The following is a 22815-nucleotide window of genomic DNA, read 5'->3' as shown; positions in this document are numbered from 1 at the left end:
TTAGATTTGAAATAGAAAACGGCCAAAATGGAATTTATATCCTTCATAGAAGAGGTAGGTACATCTTTTAAGCTTGCAAATAATCAAGAATCACTGCAAAATACGCTTTGTACAAAAAGATATAAACAAAACACTAACAGTTGAACATACAGGATTTCAAATTCCAGAATCTGGACAGAACATGTCATAGGTTGTGTCCCTTATTTCGTCGTCCTAATAGCTAAATTTGAGTTTACAATAAACATAAGAGTTGTAGGTATAGTAATCAGCTTTCCAAAACATATTTATTCACCTCAAAAGAAGTTAAACAGAACGAGATATTCTAAAATTACTAAACACTCCCATCTTTAAAAGAAACAAGTTTTGATTACTCACCAAAAGGTAGGATGTCTCGACTTCCAGCTAGAAGGACCAAGGTTTTCTCTTGTGATTTTGATGGAAACTGGTTAGAAAATGTTCTTATGTTCTTGGACTTCAGTTCCAAACGAAAATCACAAGAGGAGGTGTGATTATATAGTCTAATGAGTGATGCTTAGTCACATTTACAACTGTCCCTAAAGGGTGCTGCCCCATTTTATTGTGTGCTGCCCTAAATGTATACATATACACCTATATGTATATACTTGTTACCAACACTTACAATTCATATGTAATTTTAATTAGAAAAATTACGTAAATACCCCCATACAATACCTTAAATTACGAGCACAATCTATTTTAAACAAGGTTGCATATATCACAAAATTTCAAGTTCCCAAAATAAGAGTAAAACATATTGTAGTAATTAAGAAACGATACATCGATATGCAAGAGTTGATCTAGTATTTTAGGGGTGTTACACGACCACGAAGCCAATGACGGTCCGTCATTGGGACCACGACCCGTCAAGTGGGTCGTGGTTCTTGGCCAAGGTCTACTGGTTCTGGGAGGCTCTCTTTACGGTCCACTTCACGGACCATGTGAAAGACCACGGACTGTGAAGGCCACCATGGTTCTTCACTTGGGGTTGGGTCTATTGGCTCAAGACGACGGACCCATCCACGGCCCATCATCGAGACCACTGCTCGTGGTGGGCTGTGTAATTTGGTGCTTGAGCTTGGTTGGTTCTGCCTGGCTTCCACGAGCCTTCCCACGGGTTGTGTGGTGGTCCAAGGCCCGTGAAGGATTTCGTGGTCCACCAAGTTCGGCTGGGTGTGAACCACGAGTAGGTCGATGGACCGTGGTTCCTCTCACGGTCCATGAACCCTTATGTGGTTCACCAAAATGTCTGTTGTATAGGTCTATAAGGTTTGAGGTGTTACAATATCTCCCCCTTGGGAACATTCGTCCTCGAATGAATTCTAAACTAGCTGAGTATGGAGGAAAGGAGCTGCAATCCCTACCATTAAGTACTAGAAACTGATATCTAACTGAACTGAGTTCCATGAACATGCAATTATGTTGAAATGCAAGAACAACTGGAGGAACAAGATACTGAGACTGAATTTACGCAAGAGTAAACTGAGAAACTGGAGAGGAATTATTACATGAAGCTGAAACAGAATTGGAAGGGAAGAGATGAGGATACTTGGCCTTCATGGCTGCTTCTGCTTCCCAAGTAGCTCCCTCTACGGACTGACACCTCCACAAAACCTTCACCGAAGTGGCTTATTTATTTCTCAACCTACGAACCTAACGGTCAAGAATCTCAACTGACACCTCCTCATAAGTGAGACTATCCTTCACAGCAACACTCTCTAATGATACTATTGATGTCGGATCACCCTCACACTTCTTTCACAGGGAAATGTGAAAGATTGGATGAACCGCTGCTAGTTATGTTGGCAACTCTAACTCATAAGCCACATTACCAACCCTTTTCAGGGTTCAGTAAGGACCTACATATCTAGGACTGAGATTCCCTTTCTTGCCAAATCTCATCACCCTTTTCATAGGTGACACCTTCAGGAAAACCCAATCATCAATTTGAAACTCCAAGTCCCTTCTACGCACATCCGCGTAGGACTTCTGACGACTCTAAGCTGTCTTAAGTTTATCTCTGATGAGCTGAGCTTTTTCCATAACTTCATGAACTGAATCTGGCACAATCAATGTTGCGTCACCTACTTCAAACCAACCAATCAAAAATCTGCATCTACGCCCATATAATGCCTTATAAGGGGCCATCTGAATATTGGAATGAAAGTTATTATTATAGGCGAACTCTATGAGAGGTATGTGATCATCCCAACTACCCTTGAAATCGATCACGCAAGCTCTCAACATGTCTTCTAAGGTCTGAATGGTACGCTCTGCATGACCATCCGTCTGTGGATGAAATGTTGTATTGGGATTTACCTGAGTACCAAGACCGTTCTAAAATGATTTCCAAAAATGAGAGGTAAACTGATGACCTCTATCTGATATAATAGACAAGGGAACCCCATGTAACCTGACTATCTCATTGATGTAGATTTTAGCATAGTCCTCCGTTGAATCTGTAGTCTTGACAACCAAGAAGTGAGCGGATTAGTAACTCTGTCTACTATCACCCAAATGGAGTCATGATGTCTGCGAGTACGAGGTAAACCCGTAATGAAGTCCATGTTTATCACTACCCACTTCTATGCAGGAATGTTAATATCTTGAGTCATACCTCCTAGTTTCTGATGTTCTACCTTAACATGTTGACAGTTAGGACACTTAGCCACAAAATCTGCTATATCTCTCTTTATGTCGTTCCACTAAAAGACTTCCCGCAGATCACGGTACATCTTAGTGGCACCTGGATGGATAGAATACTTGAAGTTATGGGCTTCTGTAAGGATCTTCTGCCTCAACTCACCCACCTTAGGAACAAATAAGCGACCCTGGTAACGAAGCACACCATCTCTCCCTTGGGATAAAACCTCAACTTTCTGTTGATGAACTACACCTTTCAACTGAAGTAACATAGGATCACTATCCTATTTTTCCTTAACCTCCGCTACCAGTGAAGATTCTGATCTATTTTGAACTATCACACCACCATCTGACATGTCCGTAAGACCAACTCCTAAGCGAGCAAGTCGGTGAACATCTTTTGCTAATTCCTTCTTTTCTTCCTCAACATGTGCTACACTACCCATAGATAGTCTGCTGAGAGCATCATCTACTACATTGGCCGTACCAGGATGGTAAAGCACGTTCATGTCATAGTCCTTGAGGAATTCAAGTCATCTCTTCTGCTGAAGATTCAACTCTTTCTGGGTGAACACATACTGGAGGCTCTTATGGTTTGTGGCACATCTACGTGAACACCATACAAGTAATGTCTCCAAATCTTTAGGTCAAATACTATGGCTGGAAGCTCGAGGGCATGAGTCGGGTAGTTCTTCTCATGGACCTTAAGTTGTTTAGAAGCATAAGCTATGACCTTACCTCACTATATCCACACACAACCTAGGCCGATCATGGATGCATCATAATAAATCACATAACCGTCTGAACCATTCGGTAGGGTCAAGACCGGAGCTATAGTCAACCTAGTCTTCAGTTCTGAGAAGCTTTTCTCACACTCATTTGACCATTGAAATTTGACCTTCTTCTGAGTCAACTTGGTCAATGGGGAAACTATGGATGAAAATCCTTCAACAAATCTCCTGTAATAACCGGCCAAACCCAAGAAACTCCTGATATCGGTTAGAGAGATAGGTCTGGGCCAGTTCTGTACTGCTTAAATTTTCTAAGAATCCACTCAGATCCCTTCACTGGATACCACATGACCAAGGAAAGCGACGAACTATAACCAGAATTCACATTTGCTGAACTTAGCGAATAATTGGCGATCATTGAGAGTCTGCAGAACAACTCTTAGATGAGTCGCATGATCCTCCTCACTCCGAGAATAAATAAGGATATCATCAATAAAGACGATAACGAACGAGTCCAAATGTTGTTTGAACACCCTGTTCATTAAGTCCATGAAAATTGCATGAGCATTTGTTAGTCCAAAAGACATAACTACAAATTCATAATGACCATACCGAGTCCTGAAGGCTATTTTTGGAATGTCACTATCTCTGACTCTGAGCTGATGATAGCCGGATCTGAGGTTTATCTTCAAGAAATAACTAGCACCTTGAAGTTGGTCAACAAATCATCAATCTTGGGGATGGGATACTTATTCTTGATGGTGACTTTATTGAACTTACGATAGTCAATGCACATTCTGAGAGAACCATCTTTCTTTTTCACGAACAACACTGGAGCACCCCATGGATAGATACTAGGTCTGATAAAGCTCTTATCTAGAAGGTCTTTCAACTACTCTTTCAATTTCTTAAGCTCGGTTGGAGCCATTCTGTGAGGAGGAATTGAAATGGACTAGTCTATCTGGAAGGAAATCAATTCCGAAGTCGATTTTCCTTTAGGGACGAACTCCAGGAAGATCTTCTGGAAACACTTCTGGGAACTCATTTACTACCGAGACTGACTCAAGAGTTGGGGTTCCAGAGTTTGAATCCTTAACCCGAACAATATGATAGGCATACCCTTTAGAGATCATCTTCATGGCCTTAATGTAAGAAATAAATTGACCCATAGGCATTGAGCTACTACCCATCCACTCTAAGACTAGCTCATTTGGAAACTGGAACCGAACGATCCTAGTTCTACAATAGACTGAGGCATAACGAGAATGTAACCAATTTATGCCTAAATGATATCAAAATCTACCATTTTTAACTCTACAAGATTTGCTGAGATGACTTTCTGAGAGACTGTGACAGGGCAATTTCTGTATACCCATCTAGCTATAACTGGGTCACCAACTGGAGTAGAGATTAATAATGGTTCTGAGAGAGTTTCTGGTCTGACACCGAATTTTAGTGTTATATAGGGAGTTACAAACGACAATGTAACCCCTGGATCTAACAATGCGTATACATCTAAATGAAAGACTAGTAACGTACCAGTGACCACATCAGGAGAATCTTCTTGGGCCTGGTGAACCTGGAGAGCATACAACCTGTTCTAGCACTGACCGCCACTTGTACCAAATGACACACCCTGCTCAGTTGGGCGACCTGTTGGTGCTGCTGGAGTTGTAGACTGAGCCCTATTATTGTTAGCTTCTTGCCTCTGCCCGGTAAAAGGACAATCCTTTAACCTATGGTCAGACTGACCACACCCAAAGCATCCTTCCTTGCCTGCAAGACACTCGCCCGGATGATTCTTACCACACTTTGGACAAGTCGGGAAAGTCATGTTACTTGAAGTTACCCCCTGAGACTTAGAACCTGATGCCCTACCTTTCTGATCCTGTCAAAACCTGGGGATGGAGCACTAGCTGATGAAGGTGCTGGGGTTGTAGACCTTTGTTGAACCATATGTGAGCCACATCCTTAAGCTGGTAGGATGCCAAGTCCACCCATCATTACCAGTCACTTGCATCACTCCAAAAAATTTCTTAACCTCATCAATAAAGTTCTGTGGGTCCTCACCAACCTGCGACCCTAGAAACTCAAACAAATTCATTCGAAAAAAATGTCAAACCCTAGTTACAGTTGATCCACCATTTGTGTTAGTAGGAACTGGGACCTGCTGACTGTTCTGATTGGCTACAACCGAGCCAAAAGTTGGATCGCAAACTTTGCATTTGTAACCTCATGGTTCGGTATCAGAGGGACTGCATTAGCATTGCGTACATTAGCATTCCGTACGTAAGCTCTACTAGGAGGCATGATTTGAAACGCATAACGACGGATTAGAAAGGAGAAGTTGGATCATACCTCACGCACCATAGGAATAACAAAGAAAGTGAAGTTTTTATTAAAACACTTTGTAGCCTCCCTCTCATAGATATGGTGCACTTCACACCCATAAAATAGACTCTACTTAGTGCGGCTTTTAGACATCCTAGGACTCTTAAACCTAATGCTTTGATACCAAGTTTGTCACGCCCTGAGGTTACCCCCTTGACGTAACACTGGACCTAGGATCACGAGTGACCCTAAGCTAACCCTGAAGTTGGCATATCATGAGAATACTGAAAATATCTAAGAGAACTTGAACTAATGCGGAAGCTAAATCATTTGATAACTGAAAGTGGGGAATACTCAACTATTCTGAATGTATAAAACATTCTAAGAGTTTAATAGTACTAGAAGGTAAACTTAACAAGTCAAACTGGTTCTATTACTATGTCTGAAAAACCTCTAACAGACTAGAGTTGTTCGGACATGCCCTAAGCTAACTCTAGCAAAATTGAACACTGAATTAAAAGACTAAATATGAAAAGCATGTCTATTGTCCTCGAAGTATGATGAGTCACCACTGAACCTGCTGTAATACGGTTCGAGAGTCGATCTACGCGTGATCTGGATGCTAAGAACCTAAACCTACATCATGAAAGGATGTAGCGCAGAGTATGTGTCAGTACTTGGAATGTACTGAGCATGCATAATATTGATAATAGCCTGAACAAAATAGATAAGCTGAACAATGCATAACTGAACAATGATATATTTTGATCAGAATACAAATGCTGAAATATAACTGAAACCTGAGGTAAATGCAATGACTAAGTACTAATAATGAACATAACATGCTGAGACTGAATACTGATGTAAAACTTGAAAACCTGGTCAAATGCACTAGAGTCAAACTGTGGGAGCTACTATTAACTGACATAAAACCACGTGAGCTAAATGTGGAGTCCGATGTATACCCCCATCGAGAGGACCCAATATACCTTGCCAGGGGTATATAGGCATGGCTGGCGTGATCACTAAATCTGATGTCCAACAAAGGGGACTTATAATCCTACGGGGGCATGTAGTTCTGGGACTATATGGTACGCTGAACCCTAGTCCAACTCGGTGCTAAGTCTACTCCCAACTAGAAATGTATATGACGCAACATAACTGAAATACTGGATAACTCGATGTTCTGACATGCAAATCTGAGAATCCAACATTTAAGTACTAACAATGTAACATTCGTAAACTGGAGCATGTTTATCTGTTTGACTGACCTAGCAAGTGTAATTCATGAACTAGGAGAATCAGCACAACTAGGGTTCTGAGTTTCATGCAATGAACTAAGCAACGTTTCCACAAAAACATGATAATTTGATTAAGAATACTATAACAACTATCTCATAACAATTTTCTAAGGTTTTAGAAACCCTACGTCTAAACAAGATATAGAGAATAAAAAATTTAACTGAATTATAGGGACCTAGTGGATGAAAGGAACCCACTAGTGAAATCTCACATACCTTGTGACGAATTTTACGGAGAAATCATTTGGATTTCGAGGCTGAACTGAAGAAAATCTCTTGCTTGTTCTTGAGGGGTTGATCGACTCTTTCTTTTCTTTTTGCACTAGGTTCGATGAATTTTGGTGAATAATCATTTAGGGTAGGTTCTGACTAGAATACTAGGTTTAAATTGAGTAAAACAACGTAGTTTAAGTGTAAATCGACGTAGTTTAAATGCCCAATGCATAGGGGAAAATGCCAAAATGACCTACTTAAAACTGACGAGGGTCGACCACGGAGCCACTGACGGTCCGTCGTTGGGACCACGGCCCGTCAAGTGGGTCGTGGTTCTTGGCCAAGATCTATTGGTTCTGGAAGGCCCCTTTACGGTCCACTTCACGGACCGTGAAGGTCACCGTGGTTCTTCACTTGGGGCTGGGGTCTACTAGCTCAAGACGACGGACCCATCCATAGCCCGTCATCGAGACCACGGCCCATGGTGGGATCCGTGGTTTGGTGATTGAGCTTGGTTTGTTCGGCATAGCTTCCACGAGCCTTTCCATGGCTTGTGTGGTGGTCCACGGCCTGTGAATGGCTCTGTAGTCCACCAAGTTTGGTTGGGTGTGAACCACGAGCAGGTCGACGTACCGTGGTTCCTCTCACGATCCGTAAACCCTTCTGTGGTTCACCAAAATGTCTGTTGTCCAGGTCTGTAAGGTCTTAGGTGTTACACTTGTTGTTCTTCACTATCCAATGTTTTCCTTTCCTTTTTATTTTTATCCTTAGAATTCTATTTATTCTATGTGATATCTTCAGGAACCAGTTGTTCCAGAATTGTATGTTGTATGATGTATTATTCCTTTTTGAGCTGTTGATTTTTCTTCAATAAATAGTATTGCTTTCCCTGTTTGTAGTTACACTATGAATGCATATCTACGAAATAAGCTAATTAGAATTTTGACTTGATTTAAACATGTGACTCATTCAATTTGCTAAATCTTTTTAGTTTTCATTCTAATTGCTGAAATTTAGGCTTCACCAATATTGAGTAGTTTCTTTCCTAGAATAGAAAATTGTTGAAAATTATGGAACTCCCACTGATTGCTTTTTGCTAGATTAGACAGAAAGTTCGTGACTGAGTTTCTTTCCCTGAAGATATGTTGTATCTGAATGTCTAGCCTTGTTATGATGCCTTTTATAATCTCCACTGTTTCAACTAACTTCCATGGGAAATTCCAAACATCACATAAGATATTCTTTTCTTTAGAATTAGGGAGTCTGTTTTCAATGTGACACCCTACATGTTGTGTGTGGATCAGAATTTTAGGGCTTCATAAACTGTCATAGCTTTAGCTTCTATATTTATTGTCTCGTCTATCTGTCCTGCTTGGTCGTATACTAAGTCTCATGTGTCATCTCTGATGCAAAAATCATATGAGCTAAGTCCATTATTTCCTTGGTTGACTCTATCAGTGTTACACTTTAATTTACCTCTTGCGGGCAACATCTATCTCACCACACAATTGTGTAGTTTTGATTTTTATTTGCTCAAGAATTGTAACATTATCATCTATGGAATAGTATCCTTATCAAGTGATGAACTGTGTATTGTACTTAACATAAAATTCTGCTTAATATCACTTTTTTCCAAGTCTTCTGGCATTTCTTCTTTTTCATTATTCCCACATCATAATTGACGGCATTGCTTTGAATATGATTTGTAATTTTATTGAACACCGATTCACCATTCTGTTATTGCTTGTTACAGTTGCAACCCTTCTATGTTTATACCTACAGAAATAGTAAAATGTCTCCATAGTTTTGAAGTTATAGGAGATGTTAGAAAAAGGTGAGACATAGTCTCCTGTAAATATTGGTCACAACACCAGCATCTTGAAGCATTGTGAATCCTCATGCTAACTAAGTTGTCATCGATTGGAATTCTCTTCTTTATTACCTTCTATAGGAAAAATCTTATCTTTATAGGCATTCCTTTCTACCATATAAAATTATAGATCTGAGACTTCTCCTTCTTTTTCTTTATAATCTCCTAAACAAGTTTGACATTAAAACTCCCAGTGTTATTGTCCATCCAACATGCTTTATCATTATCATCATCAGTCAGGATATGAGTAATGTTTTGAGTAATTTGATTAACCATCTCTTTTGATAGCATTTCTTGTAGTTTTGTACTTCTCATTGGTTATCAACTATAAAGTTTTTTACTTCCAGTTCCTCATATGATCTTTGCCCTTCTTCTATAAAGTATAAAGCCCCTTATTTTGTCCAGTTATCATACTAGAAACTTGAGTTTCCTCACTAATACAAAAAGTGGAAGTATTCAAGTAATATAAACATCAAGCATTCCAAATATCATTAGCAACCATATCATTACGAAGCCCCATTTAATAAGTATCACTTTGTTCTCCTATATTTTTTTCTAATATCAATTAGCTTTTGAAGTTGTGCCTCCATCGAAAAAATCAATGGAATATATGTCTCATTCTCAGTTTTTTGAAATGCATCATTCACACGAGGTCGTCTTGATCATAAAGCCACTATAGCAATTGTTTGAGACTCCAATTTCAATATCATAAATTTGAAAATATTTTTTGAATAGAAAATATAATAAATTTTTACCTCATTTAATGTTGAGAGATCATTGTAATAATTGAAAAATTGAATTGTGTTTAGTTGATTGTAGTATCTTTTCTAGGTACCTTATAAAAAAAAAGTATCTTTTCTAGTTTCTTATGTGGCTATCTATTTTGTTGCCTAGCTCATTTATATTCCGACAATTATCATGAACCAACAATATTATTCTTATATTTACTTTTTTTATTCCTCTTCTACTATTTTAATTCTCTCATTATTGAATATTCTAAAGTCTCTCAAACGTTCAAACCTTCTACATTATATCATGCAAAATCTATTGTTATGTGTTTTTAAAAAGATCAAATTTATTTTTTGGTCTCTTCTACAAATTTCAAGCACTAAAACTAATCAATACTATTTCGATATCATGCATTTAAAATATAAAAGACATTAAAATATACAACTACAAAAATATTTTGAGTGAGATAACATTTATATCTAATATAAGATATTTATTGACCTTGCAACAATCTAGCTATAACATGTGTCATCAAGTGCTCCAATGTAATCCTAAATTTAACTTAAGTAAGTAATACTATTTTTTTTTAAAAATCAAATATAATAAGTAACACTAAAAAAAGAATTATAGTAAACTAAATTGTTACTTACCTTAAAGAAGGATAAACATCATTCATTACCTGGCTTATGACTCTGACACCATTATTATGATTTAATAATGTCTCTTGCAAGCTTAAAATGACTTTTTAAATAAAACACTATGAAAATGAATTTTTAAATTAAACACTATAAAAATGTTTATAAACCGTATCTCTTACCATCAATACTTTGGTTCAAAAATGTCCTTGCAGTCAATACTTTGGTTCAGAAATGCCCTTATAGTTACTAAATGGGTCAAAATGCCCTTTTCTGAATAAATATTTTTTTTTTTTCCTTTTTAAACATATCATCTTCCTAATTAAAATATTATTAAAGAACCATGTTCTTGTTTTCTTTCTTTTAAAATCACTTTAACAAATAAAAATGAAGGATATATTTTTTTCTTCTTAATCTCATTTTATCAATTAAAATAGAATCATTTCATGTATCCTTTCGGCATATAATATATGTCATACATAAAATATGATAATATATCCATCATTAATTTGTATTTATATAACGATAGAAAATAATTATAAAAAAATAAGAAATAATTTCATTTTTTATTTTTTTTCTGAAATTGAAGTAAGATACACATTTCCTAATTTTAAAAAATATTATTAGAAAAAAGAATGTGTTAAAAAGAAAATAAATAATATATTTATTTAGAAAATGAGCATTTTTGACCCATCAAATAACAATAAGGGTAATTTTGGACCAAAATATTGACGGTAAGAGCATTTTTAGATCAAACTACAAACGAAGGACATTTTTGACCATTTTTCCTAATTTAAATAGAATTTAATAATGTCTCTTGCAAGCTTAAAATGACTTAAACACTATGAAAATAACTTTTTAAATTAAACACTATAAAAATGTTTATAAACCGTATCCCTTAAATGTTGAAAGATATCTTGTATCATTCAATTTTTCACTTCATGTGTATAAGTCATCAAGAACATGCATAGCATTTCATGTATAGACATTCCACGTGCGAGTCTAAGTCAATATTTTTCATTCAAGTCTTTAAAAAAATCAATAAACACTGCTTTCTTTAATAAAAACCTTTCATAACAACAAATTTCATTTCTTTATAATATCTCTTGAATAAATATAATGATTTATTCTTTTAATAATGATTTAGATAACCATTTAGATTATTTTATCAAGTTATCAATTTTATAATTATTTAGAGTTTTTTTATAATAGATTAAACGATAATGTGATAGTAAATTAAAAAAAAAGTAATTATATTCTTCGGTATATAAAGTTTTAACTTAAGTTTTAGTTTTATACTTTTATTTTTCATTGGCTCAAATTCTTAGTTATTATATTCTATAAGGTGACAGCAATGACGAAGTCAAGATTATTGTGTTCAAAATATGAATAAATAAACATACAAAGAAATTGAAGGGGGTCAATATCTACTATATAAACATAAAGAATAATTTTAATCACATATAAAATATAAAGATTTAGAGAAGAAGAGAGAAAGAATCTATATTTAAAGAATGTGGACAATTTACATGATTATACCATCATTGCTCAATGTATTACATGTGATTAGGGGTGTTCAAGAGTCAGTTTAGATCGGTTATTGGTCAAAATTAAAACCAAATCAATTTAATCGGTTTTAAAATTATCGAAATCAAACCAAATCAAATATAATATACATTTATCGGTTTGGTGGTTATCGGTTTCAATTTGGTTTGGTTATTCGATTATTAACCATATTTTAAAATTATCGAAATCAAACCAAACCAAATATAATATACATTTATCGGTTTGGTGGTTAATACGGTTTCGATTTGGTTTGGTTATTCGGTTATTAACCATACACAAAAATAAAGAAAAAAATTCACTCAAAATGTGAAAAAAGTGACAACAATCCATTCAAAACAAAAAAATAGTTAGAATGACTAAAATTATTGAACTTTCGATCGATCACTGAATTTATTATGATTAAAGCTTTAAAATTCACTATATTGGCTTAGAAGAAAGAAACATTAACATTTTTAGTCCCACAAAGAATTGTCATAGACACTCTTTTACATGAAATCAATAAAATAAATGTTTTCACCTATTGGACATTTTTGCTTTCAATAAGTAAATTCTAAAGAAACTATAATGAAAACATATATAAGATCTTTAAAATTATTTATAATATATTAAGTATGTATATTAATAAAATATATGTATATAATTCATCGGTTTGGTTCAGTTATTTCTTCGATTTTTCGAATAAAATCATAACCAAATCAAATACTACCGATTTTCAAAAATCTAAAACCAAACCAAACCAAACCCAAATGAAATCAATTTTATTTTATCAGTTTGATTCGATTTTTCGATTTGTATTGATTTTTATCCAAACCGTGAACATCCCTACATGTGATTAGAGCTATATTTATAGGCTCCACTAATTGATACTTTACATCACTAACTAACTCGTAACTAACTCTTAATAGATTGTGAATATATAACTCACTGACTCCTCTGACCATGATACCTTTGTTGGACCAAACACATTATTATTATTATCATTATTATTTTTATTTTTTTATTTTATTTTTAGATGTACTTTTTCATATCAATTATTCACTAGAGAGAAAAATCAATTATTTGTTTAGAATTAGTAATGCCCTCACTTGTGACCGTTCTATTGACTAAAACAATTACTGTGAAAGAATAGGCATTCACATCCATTTTTTCTTTTAAGTTAACAAAAAAATCATCCTCTAGACTATATGTAATAGGCACCCGATATAAATACGTGAATATGGTAAAAAAATAATCTATTTCACAAGTTTTTTATTATTGTATATGCAGAGATATGAATATCGCAACACTCTGCATCCCACGAAAAATCCTTTGTCATGACATCCCACAATTAGGGACTACTTTTACTAGAAAATTTCAATTCATCCTCTAGGTTCTGATGATTTCAAAACAAAAACAAAAAAGGATACATTTGGAGACTCTGAAAAGTGGGAAAATAATAGTAGTAATTTATAAATGCTTAAGCAACAAAAGTTGTTAAAGAATTATTGGTGATTACATCCAAATCCCATATTGAAGAAAAGAACTTAGTAAACAACACATGTATTTATAGTGACATATTATATCTACTTAGCCATCAAATTAAAGAACATAACAAAACCAGCATTTTGAAGGTACAACATGTGAATCAAGATGTACAAGCAGGTCTTCTAGGAGGCAATTGCTGATGAGCTGTTCTCTGTTTCATTTCAAATATTTACTTGTAAATGAAATTGATAAAAATAATAATAACAATAATAAATTATTATTTTATTTAAAAAAAATTGATTCATACCTGCAATTTGGGACGCAATGTTTCTATAGCCACTGTTGATTTTTGATCAACTCCTGCACCTTGCTGTATCCATATGAAAAGTACCAACATTATAAAAAAGTTAAAAAGGATATTGGAGTTTCATACCGGAATAATAAGAGGCTAAAAATTAGGAAAAACCTATATATATAAATAGTCGTCCATCAAGATAATCTCAATATATGTATATTGAATACAAAATAATAATACTATTTATTATATATTAGACTAGCGAATATAAAAAAAATTCAACAGAATTTATGTCTACCTTGCATAGAGCCCAGTCAGCGGAGTCAAAGAAAGCACGTTCATGATCCTGTATCAACAAACATTATATAAATTAATTTGTTTTAGGTGAAAAGATGACTTTTTAAGAGAAAAAAATAATATAAAACTTGCCTTTGAAATCAAAGGCTTCTTCTTTGGCGCAAGTCCTCCATATTTGTTACCAGTAGAAGTAGCCTACAAAAGTTAGTAATTATACCAAACAATCAAAAGTTGAGTAAAAAAACAACTTATAAATTCAATATTAGGCACCTAACACTACATAAATCAGTTAACATATGACTGACTATCTCCTCCTTTTGCCTAACATTTGACTTGATTTGACATATCAAGGAACAAATTTAAACAATAAAAAGTTCAATGGGGACCAAACACAGAATCCCATGTGATAATTTAATTTGTCTTTTCGAAACTCTATTATTATTCTGATTAAATCATAGTGTGCAGAGAGTATGGAACATAGATAAATGTAGCTTATTGGACCAAGTTTCTGAGAAGTTAAAAATATTATTTTCAAATATTAGTTACCTATAGAGAACCAAATATAATTCATAGCATAAACTTATGTGTCCAACTTTTTAAATATTTGTAAATTGATAATAATTCATTAATAAAAAGAAATCTTCTGATTAAAACTTATAAGTTAATTTCACTAAATATCCTAATCAAGTTTGTTAATTTCGGATTAAGTTAGTGCCGACACATTTTTCAATAATAATTGAATCTAAAGTATGCGTGGCTCCAATGTTTTACATACATAAATCTAAATCAGAAACCATATACCACTCTTTTGTGATCCCCTACAGCAGGTTGCACGTGATTGCTTTGTCCCTTCAACCCCACAATCTACATCATATTTATACTTTTTTTTAAAAAAATAAAATAAAATAAAAATGTCTCAAGATATTTCTTTTTGGACCACATTACTAAAATTACAAAGAAAATCACATGGAACCAAGAATATAATCGGTTCTTAATGTTGATGCAGATGATTAAAAGATATTGTAATTTGTGCCTAATTCCTAATCTATCAATATAAAATCCTTCTTTGTCTTATTTACGTAATTCTTTTTTAATTATATTTCGTACTTGAAAAAAATAATCTAATGTTAATCCGTGGCGGATCCAGAGTAAGGTTTAAACTTCTTCTTTTTTTCAGTAGAGGCGGCTACCCAACTTTCAATTTAGGTCCAATAACACACGCTACATTCATATTTCTTCTTTTCATACTTTTTAAAGAAATAAATAGAAGAAAATGTGGGATTTGGAAGCATCTAATTGAGTTTCATAAACGCTTTACATTGTTCACAATCAATTTAATTAAAATCTAATTGTTCCTAGCTATAAAAATCTTTCGTTACCTAAGTATGTATATGTGTGATGTGTCAGCACTCAGCAGGAACGATTTTTTTTAGCCTTTTATTTTTTATAAGAGATTTTATTTTTAAGCACAAAACATAAAAAAGAAAAGAAAAAAAAAAGAAGTTATTTTCTTCTATTTAAATTATAAGTTTATAATTTATTTTTAATGAGTGATTTTCATTTTTACGCACAAAATTTCTTGGGTTAAAAATTCTATTTCCTCATTAATGCACCTTTTAAGGGATTAAATATATCTCAGTTTCAATGCTTTGTAAACCTTTATACATACACCGAAGATATTCTCTCCGAATAACTTATATGACATTATTTGATCAATTTTAAAAAATAAGACAAAACGGCTATTTTACCGTTGTTAAATCAAATTAGTATTTCCACAATAAAGAGTTAAAAGTGTGACCTAATAATGATAAAATGGAGACACTGTCATTAAATAGTTATCAAATAAGAAACGGATTCATAAAGAAAAAAAGTGTAAAAAATAATAAATTGCACCGGCCGACTTGTAAAAAGAGAAATGTTCATTACCCAAAGAAGCAGAAAAAAATAATTAGTAGTAATATAATTTGAATTAGTACCTGAGAGGAACCATCAAAGTCTTGAGTTGTGGTGTTGTTATCTGCCATCTGATGAGCAATTAACTAAATTAATCTCACAATATTTATAATAAGTTTATAGAAAGAGAGATAGAGTAATATAATTAGTGTAGAGCTCCAAATAATAAAATATATATAGTATATAGTATGAATAAAATAAAATAAAAAGGAATCTTGAAATACCTTGAAGGAGAGGAGATAAAGAGAAGCAAGCAAAGGGAGAAAGAAAGAGAAATATTTAAGCTGAGAAAGAAACGGTGGCAAAGAAGAAGGTGAGAGTTGGGAGAAAAAGATACTTACGTTACGTTATGTTATGTTACGACAATATTTATTAACTATATATACCTCTTGCTATTAAAAGATCCAACTTTATGTTATAAATATTTTTTAATTTTTTATAAAGGGAATACATGTATTTGAACACTCCACGTCAACTGTGTAACGCAGCTAGCTAGCTCTTTCATTTTTTTTTTATCTCACTCAAAACATCTTTTCTATTTTTATTCCATATAGTGTTAGAAAAATATAGATAATATAATTGAAGAAAAAGATGGTTTGATGCGTAAAAGATCATTTTCTTTAAAAAGATATTATCTATATAGAAAAAAATACAAGCAATTCTCTTTGGGATATAATCAGTGATGGATCTAGGAAGGTGAGTTTTGAACCCCTCAACCACTAGGTCTACCTCCAATCTTACATTCAGAAGGTACAAAATCAATATATATATAGGCATAAAAAATCTTTAAAATATCTTATCTATACAATGTAATTTTTTGTCGAGGGGTATTGGGGTGAACCCCTCGACTACCTCTAGGTTCGCCTGCTATACAATAATGCTCTTGCATATATCTCCTGATTTTTTAAAATTATTTCTAAAGATTTCTTATATTTGTAGAACTTATAAAGAGATGATATATTACTATACATTTATTTACTTTACTCTTAAAAATGAATTATTATAATTTTAGTTTGACATTGTGGTTAGAGATGGAAATAATAAGTTAGGAAAAAGTTTGGTGAATAAATATGTAAAGTGGGAAAGAGGGACAAGTTGGGTGTTAACTGTTAAGACATCAATATCAGATGGGCTCTTTAGTCTTAGCTCCACCATACACCATACATCACACATATTGCTTATTTTAACATCTAATAAAACCGACACTCTGCACAATTCAATAATCCTTAAAAACAACAAATAATTAAATAATAAAAAAAGAAGAAGAAGAAATTTTTGGCCTTTGAATTAGGGAGATAAGATTAGACTATAATCAAAAAAAAAATATTTTTAGCAGCAATTAATGACAATTATAATTAAAATCCCTTTCAAACTTATGAGTATGACAAGGTCATATCAATTTTCACAAAATGATGATAAGTTTCTTGCACTCAACAATTATCCTTGAATAAGTCTAATGCTTAGCTTTACTTGTGAGGTAATTTTTGGATAGGAAATTAGAAGAGATGAAAATGGTTTAAGTAAGGCATAAGCAAAGTAAGTAGTACACTAATTTTTTCGTTTGGCATAATATATAAGCATATCCCTTTTAACTTGGCTTCAACGGGTAACTATGACCTTTAACTTTGGATGTGCACAAGTAGACACTTAAATTTATAAACAAATAGACACATTCGTCCTACATGACACCTTACATGTCAATGTCTTACTCGTATTATGTCACGTATGATACATTTGTCTACTTGTTTAATTTTATACAAGTTTAAGTGTCTATTTATGCACACCTAAAATTAAAAATAGTAGTTATTAGTTGAATCCAGATTAAGGATCATATATTTATGTATTAAGTTTTTTTTATTACCAAAAAGTTGAGCATGAGTCATGTCATGAGGTATATAGAGTAGACAAAATGGATACGTCACTTCTCACGGATAGATATCAAATTCGGTTTAATTTGTTTCCATCTCTTTTCACTACACCGGGGTATCCAACTCCTATTATAATTCTATCTTAATATTGGTAAAGGATAGAAAAGTTATTTTAAATTTATAAATATTGACAATATAATTCTTCTTATGCTATTTTGTGTAATGCTAATTTTGGAGGATCTTAGTTGTTTGGATCGACTTAAAAGTTGATCAAATATACTTTTAAGTCAGTTTTTGAGTTCGAAAAGTGTTTGACAAATATAAAAATAACTTAAAATAAATTAGAAGTGTTTGATAATGTTAAAAATAACTTAAAATAAATTAAAAACAAAAAATAGGTCTCCCTCTACTTTTTATTTTTTGACTTAAAAGTCATTCAAGTTTGACTTTTTAATTTTGACTAAAAAATTACTTTTTAAAACCAATCCAAACGGACGCTTAGTTTAAGGGTTCGATTCCTATATTGTAATTCACGCCCCCATCCCCAATTTTTTTTTTTAAAAAAAGTGTAATGCTAATTTTGGTTCAAGATAAGTTTCATTTGAGTTTTTTTTTGACAAACTCGTAAAAAAATTATTTAATAGAATTAATTATAAAAAATTATTTGACTAATTAAGTTGTTCTTTATATCCTTTGTTCCGCCAATTTTTTTATTTTATCAACAAAAATTGTTTACTAAAAAAATAAAAAGAATCACACGATTTATTTATATTAAAGATAAATCAATTTTATTCAAGATTATTTTATTAATTTAGTTTTATTACATATTTTTAAATTTTTTAAATTTGATTATTATTACTTTATATAATTATTTAATAATAAATATATTATTAAATAAAAATAATAAATTTATCTTGATATATTAAAATAAAATTTCAAAACATTAATACAAAAGCTAACTAAAATGTAGTGAAATGACTACTCTTTTTATGAACAAGAACATAAGCATCCAAAAATAAAGTGAATATGCACTTGCATATTTGTCAGAGCATGTATTCACTTATATATATGAGACATCAACAATTGCAATGGCTTGAACAAAGGCTCAAAAATCATCGAATTTATCAAAGTCTACAATAGCATATGTTGTAATAAAATTGAAAAAGGAGGGGCATTATTAAATGAAAAGAAAGGGCAAAATGAAATATATTAAAGGTGCGTTAGAAATAAGGGATAAGATAGTCGATGCATATAATATTATGGAGCAGCTATGGTAACCAAAACTTACAATCAATAAGAAAACAAATAGGTCAATACACAAACACAAAAAATATTTTATTTATTTTTAAAAAGGTCAATTCAAATTAATTTATAGAGCAAACAACACAATCTCACTAGTTTAGGTTTCAATTACTAGTATTTATGATAGTTTTAAATATTATTTTTTGTACCATATTTTGTTGATTGAATACATTTATCTTAACTCGATAGATATATGTATCTGTGGAGATAGATGTTTAATTAATGACTATAACTAAAAATATTTAATTTAAGGAGGAGACCACTTTTTTAACAGTTTTTGAGTATATCTAATCTAACAACTTCTAAAAAAATTGAAAATAAATAAATTAATTAATTTCTTCCATTTATTTTCTAGCAACAACACAGCGAACAATTTTTCTTTCTAGAATTTGAACTTATTTCTCTGATTTTCGAGCTTCCTCTTCTAGATACGCATATCTGAGATATGTTAATAAGTAGATACATTACAAACATGTGTCTATTTATATAGCATAACAAAATTGCTCAATTGGGTGGAGTAAATCACTCATTTAACAACTTTTGAGAATATGTAACATAACAACTTCCTAAAAAAGTTTCAAAAATTTTCGAAATCCTTTTCTTCCTCTTGTGAGAAACAGACTAAAACAATATATATATATTTCATGTTACTTCCAAAATTTAAATAACAATGTATCTGAAAATAAACACAATATATCTGAGATAAGTAAAAGTTGAAAGAACAATCATAAAAACTAATATACAATTCCTTGTATCTACATATACATAAATAACTATGCATCTAAAATTGAACACAATGTATACATGTAGATCAGATACATATAAAAATAATCAAATACAATGTAATAACATAACAAATGCATATAATAATTCAGATACATATGACAAGACTCAAATACATGACAAAATAAATCATAACAAATACATATAATAATTCAAATACATATGACAAGACTCAAATATATGACAAAATAAATCATAACAAATACATATAACAAGACTCAAATATATGACAAAATAAATCATATCAAATATATGTGTAAATCTCCAATAATGTAAATCTTCAATAAATTTATTAGATACATATTGTGAAAATTCAAGCTTCATAGATAAGGGGCAGTGCAGTAATAGATACTGATGTGGGGGGTAGGGAGAGAGATACTGATAGCATTGGAGATTGGGGCAGAAGAGAGAGAAAGATACTTGATTGTTATTAAAACGTCAATTATGGAATAAAAATAATTAATCAATTCTAGTTTAAATGGATGTGACTTATGAGTATCTGATTGTATCTTTAATAATATATGTTATAAAATATTTAAAGTGATAATATATACATAATTATTTGAAAGTAAAGATAAAATTAATATATATGATAGTGATTTATGTCTATTTAGACATGTTGACAATAAAGTGTTTGTTTAGTATTAGTTAGTAATAGTATATCGTAAAAAAGTGAAAAAGAAGGGTCAAAATGAAATATTTTAAAAAGTTTAGCAGAAATAGGGATAAAATAGTTAATACGTATTGTATTTGATGAAATAACTATAATAATACAAAGCTTCCGATCAAATAAACAGTGCTTACTTATTAACAATTATTATATAGTAATATAATACTAATAAACATATGTACAGAGTATTTTTTTTTTATAAATATTAGTAGTAAAATTTTAAATATTATAATATATGAGAAAAAAATATCGATTCCAACGTGTGAATCATATATCTTACTTTAGATTCGTCTATGCCTTCAATATAAAGTCGTAGTACGACATATGCTACTAATAATACCATTCCACTAAGTAAAATATCAGACTATTAACTTCGCTTCCAAAATCTCATAATAATATATAGGGAAAAAAGTTTGAAATATGTCCGAACTTTGATCGAAATTGCTGTAGCAATCTCAAATTTTGGGCAGGACCTATTACCCCCCGCAATATTTAATAGTGTATTTAAAGATATATATGTGCCCACGTGGACAACAATATTTATGATGTCCACGTGGACACTTATATATCTTTAAAATACACTATTAAATAGTGCAAAGGGTAATAGGTCCTGCCCAAAAATTGAGATTGTTATTTTGGTCAAATTTCAGATATATTTCGAATCCTTTTCCCTATTATATATGTAAAAAATTTCAACATAATTAACTGTCAAGCTCCGTTTGATAAGGGATTGTCCTTGTTAATTAAGGAGATTCTATAATCAAAGAATCACTTGAATTGTGGATTTTTAATCAATTAAACACTCAATTTAAATGTGTTAAAAAAAGAAAAGTTTAATTTATAGACTCTTGCCACACTCAAGGTATTCCTTTTCTTAGTCTTTTTTCTTCTCTCTTTTGAAAAAATTATTCAGTCAAATGTGATCTTTACTCTTATGGCGGGGTATATGTATTTAATCTTTTGATGAAATATTCTTTCAATATATTAGTGTCCTTTAATCTCATAGTAGGACATACGTGTTTAATATTTTGAATCTTCTAACGTTCAGTTACAAATAAATCATTTTTCTTAAATTTTATAATGTGGAAACTATACATAAAAAGCATTGTGCAGTAAAATGCAAAATTATATCATACATATATAAATTAAAAGAACGCTCCCTTTTATTATATAAATTATATAAATATACTCACGATTTATTTTTATAGAAAAAATAAAAACATATATGAAGAAGGGAAAATGGCCTGATATACCTCTCAACTTTATCATTTAGAGTTGATATATCCCTCGTTATGAAAGTAGCTTATATATACTCCAACTATTATACAAATGGCTCACATCAGGGGCGAATCTACCTAGATCCAATGGAGGTCACGTGACCGATATATTACATATAGTGAAACTTCTTGACACAAATGTACACCCAACTTAATTGGTCAGGCCCCTTAGTTCTACAGTGGGGGCCGCGTGTTAAAATCTAAAGTTTGTCATGTTTTTCTACTTCTGAAGTTCTTCATTCACCCTTGTAGACAGTGAAATTTTATTGATAAATTCATATTAAATGTTGGATTAATCCATAAATACATGTATCACGCCCTGAGCCTACACCCTGGACGTGGCCGGCACTCGGAGACCATTGATGGCCCCAAGCGAACCCTTGGCCTGGCTTACTTAACTCAGCGGAAGACTTAATTCAACAAAATAAACTCATGTAATAGTTTAAATGATAACATCTTAGCCAAAATGACAACTTATGTCTCAAAACAAAGTATTTGCAAATACATAGATGAGAGACTCAATACTAACTGTCTGACTATCTATGAAGCCTCTATAATACTGAGATGGATGTTGGGACAGACTCCACAACATCCTAATAAAACAAAACTAGGAAAGCAAAATAACAGAGTCCTCCGGAATGCAAGGAGGCTCACCACTGACTATGGAGTGCTCAACTGGATCAACGACGTGCGAGATGCTGATCCTGGTCACCTGTGTCTGCATCATAATGAGATGCAGGCCAACTGACATCAGTACATTGAATGTACGAGTATGCAAGTTGGAATGCTAAACACAACATAAACTTGAAAAGAATCTGAAGAACTTACCTTGCTCAACTCAACTTAACATAACTGAACTCATTTCAATA

General features: G+C 32.4%; 1 protein-coding gene across 2 annotated transcripts; it reads right to left on the bottom strand.

The window, feature by feature from the left end:
• Nucleotides 1–13464: 13464 nt before the first annotated feature.
• On the bottom strand, nucleotides 13465–16414 carry LOC102603879 (uncharacterized). Of its 2 annotated transcripts, XM_006355332.2 has the most exons (7): nucleotides 16271–16414; nucleotides 16070–16117; nucleotides 14895–14957; nucleotides 14226–14288; nucleotides 14095–14142; nucleotides 13809–13871; nucleotides 13465–13712 (listed from the first exon to the last, which is right to left on the bottom strand). In XM_006355332.2, the coding sequence occupies exons 2-7, from the start codon at nucleotides 16115–16117 to the stop codon at nucleotides 13662–13664; spliced, it is 336 nt and encodes a 111-aa protein (XP_006355394.1). In that variant the 5' UTR covers nucleotides 16271–16414; the 3' UTR covers nucleotides 13465–13661. The 2 variants fall into 2 exon arrangements, with proteins under 2 accessions (XP_006355394.1, XP_006355395.1); XM_006355333.2 differs by lacking the exon at nucleotides 14895–14957 and having other exon boundaries at nucleotides 16271–16412.
• Nucleotides 16415–22815: the final 6401 nt, after the last annotated feature.

The sequence above is a fragment of the Solanum tuberosum genome, unplaced genomic scaffold (assembly GCF_000226075.1).
Source record: "Solanum tuberosum cultivar DM 1-3 516 R44 unplaced genomic scaffold, SolTub_3.0 scf00200, whole genome shotgun sequence".
Taxonomy (NCBI): Eukaryota; Viridiplantae; Streptophyta; class Magnoliopsida; order Solanales; family Solanaceae; genus Solanum; species Solanum tuberosum.
The sequence above is the reverse complement of the archived record's forward strand: the minus strand, read 5'-3'. Positions and strand labels throughout refer to the sequence as shown.

Coding starts and splice junctions, on each gene's coding strand:
- LOC102603879 (XM_006355332.2), bottom strand. CDS start 16,117: ATGGCAGATAACAACACCACAACTCAAGACTTTGATGGTTCCTCTCAG. Junction 14,958..16,069: donor ACTTTGATGGTTCCTCTCAG/GTACTAATTCAA, acceptor AATATGATGTAG/ATTGTGGGGTTGAAGGGACA. Junction 13,713..13,808: donor CATTGCGTCCCAAATTGCAG/GTATGAATCAAT, acceptor GAAATGAAACAG/AGAACAGCTCATCAGCAATT.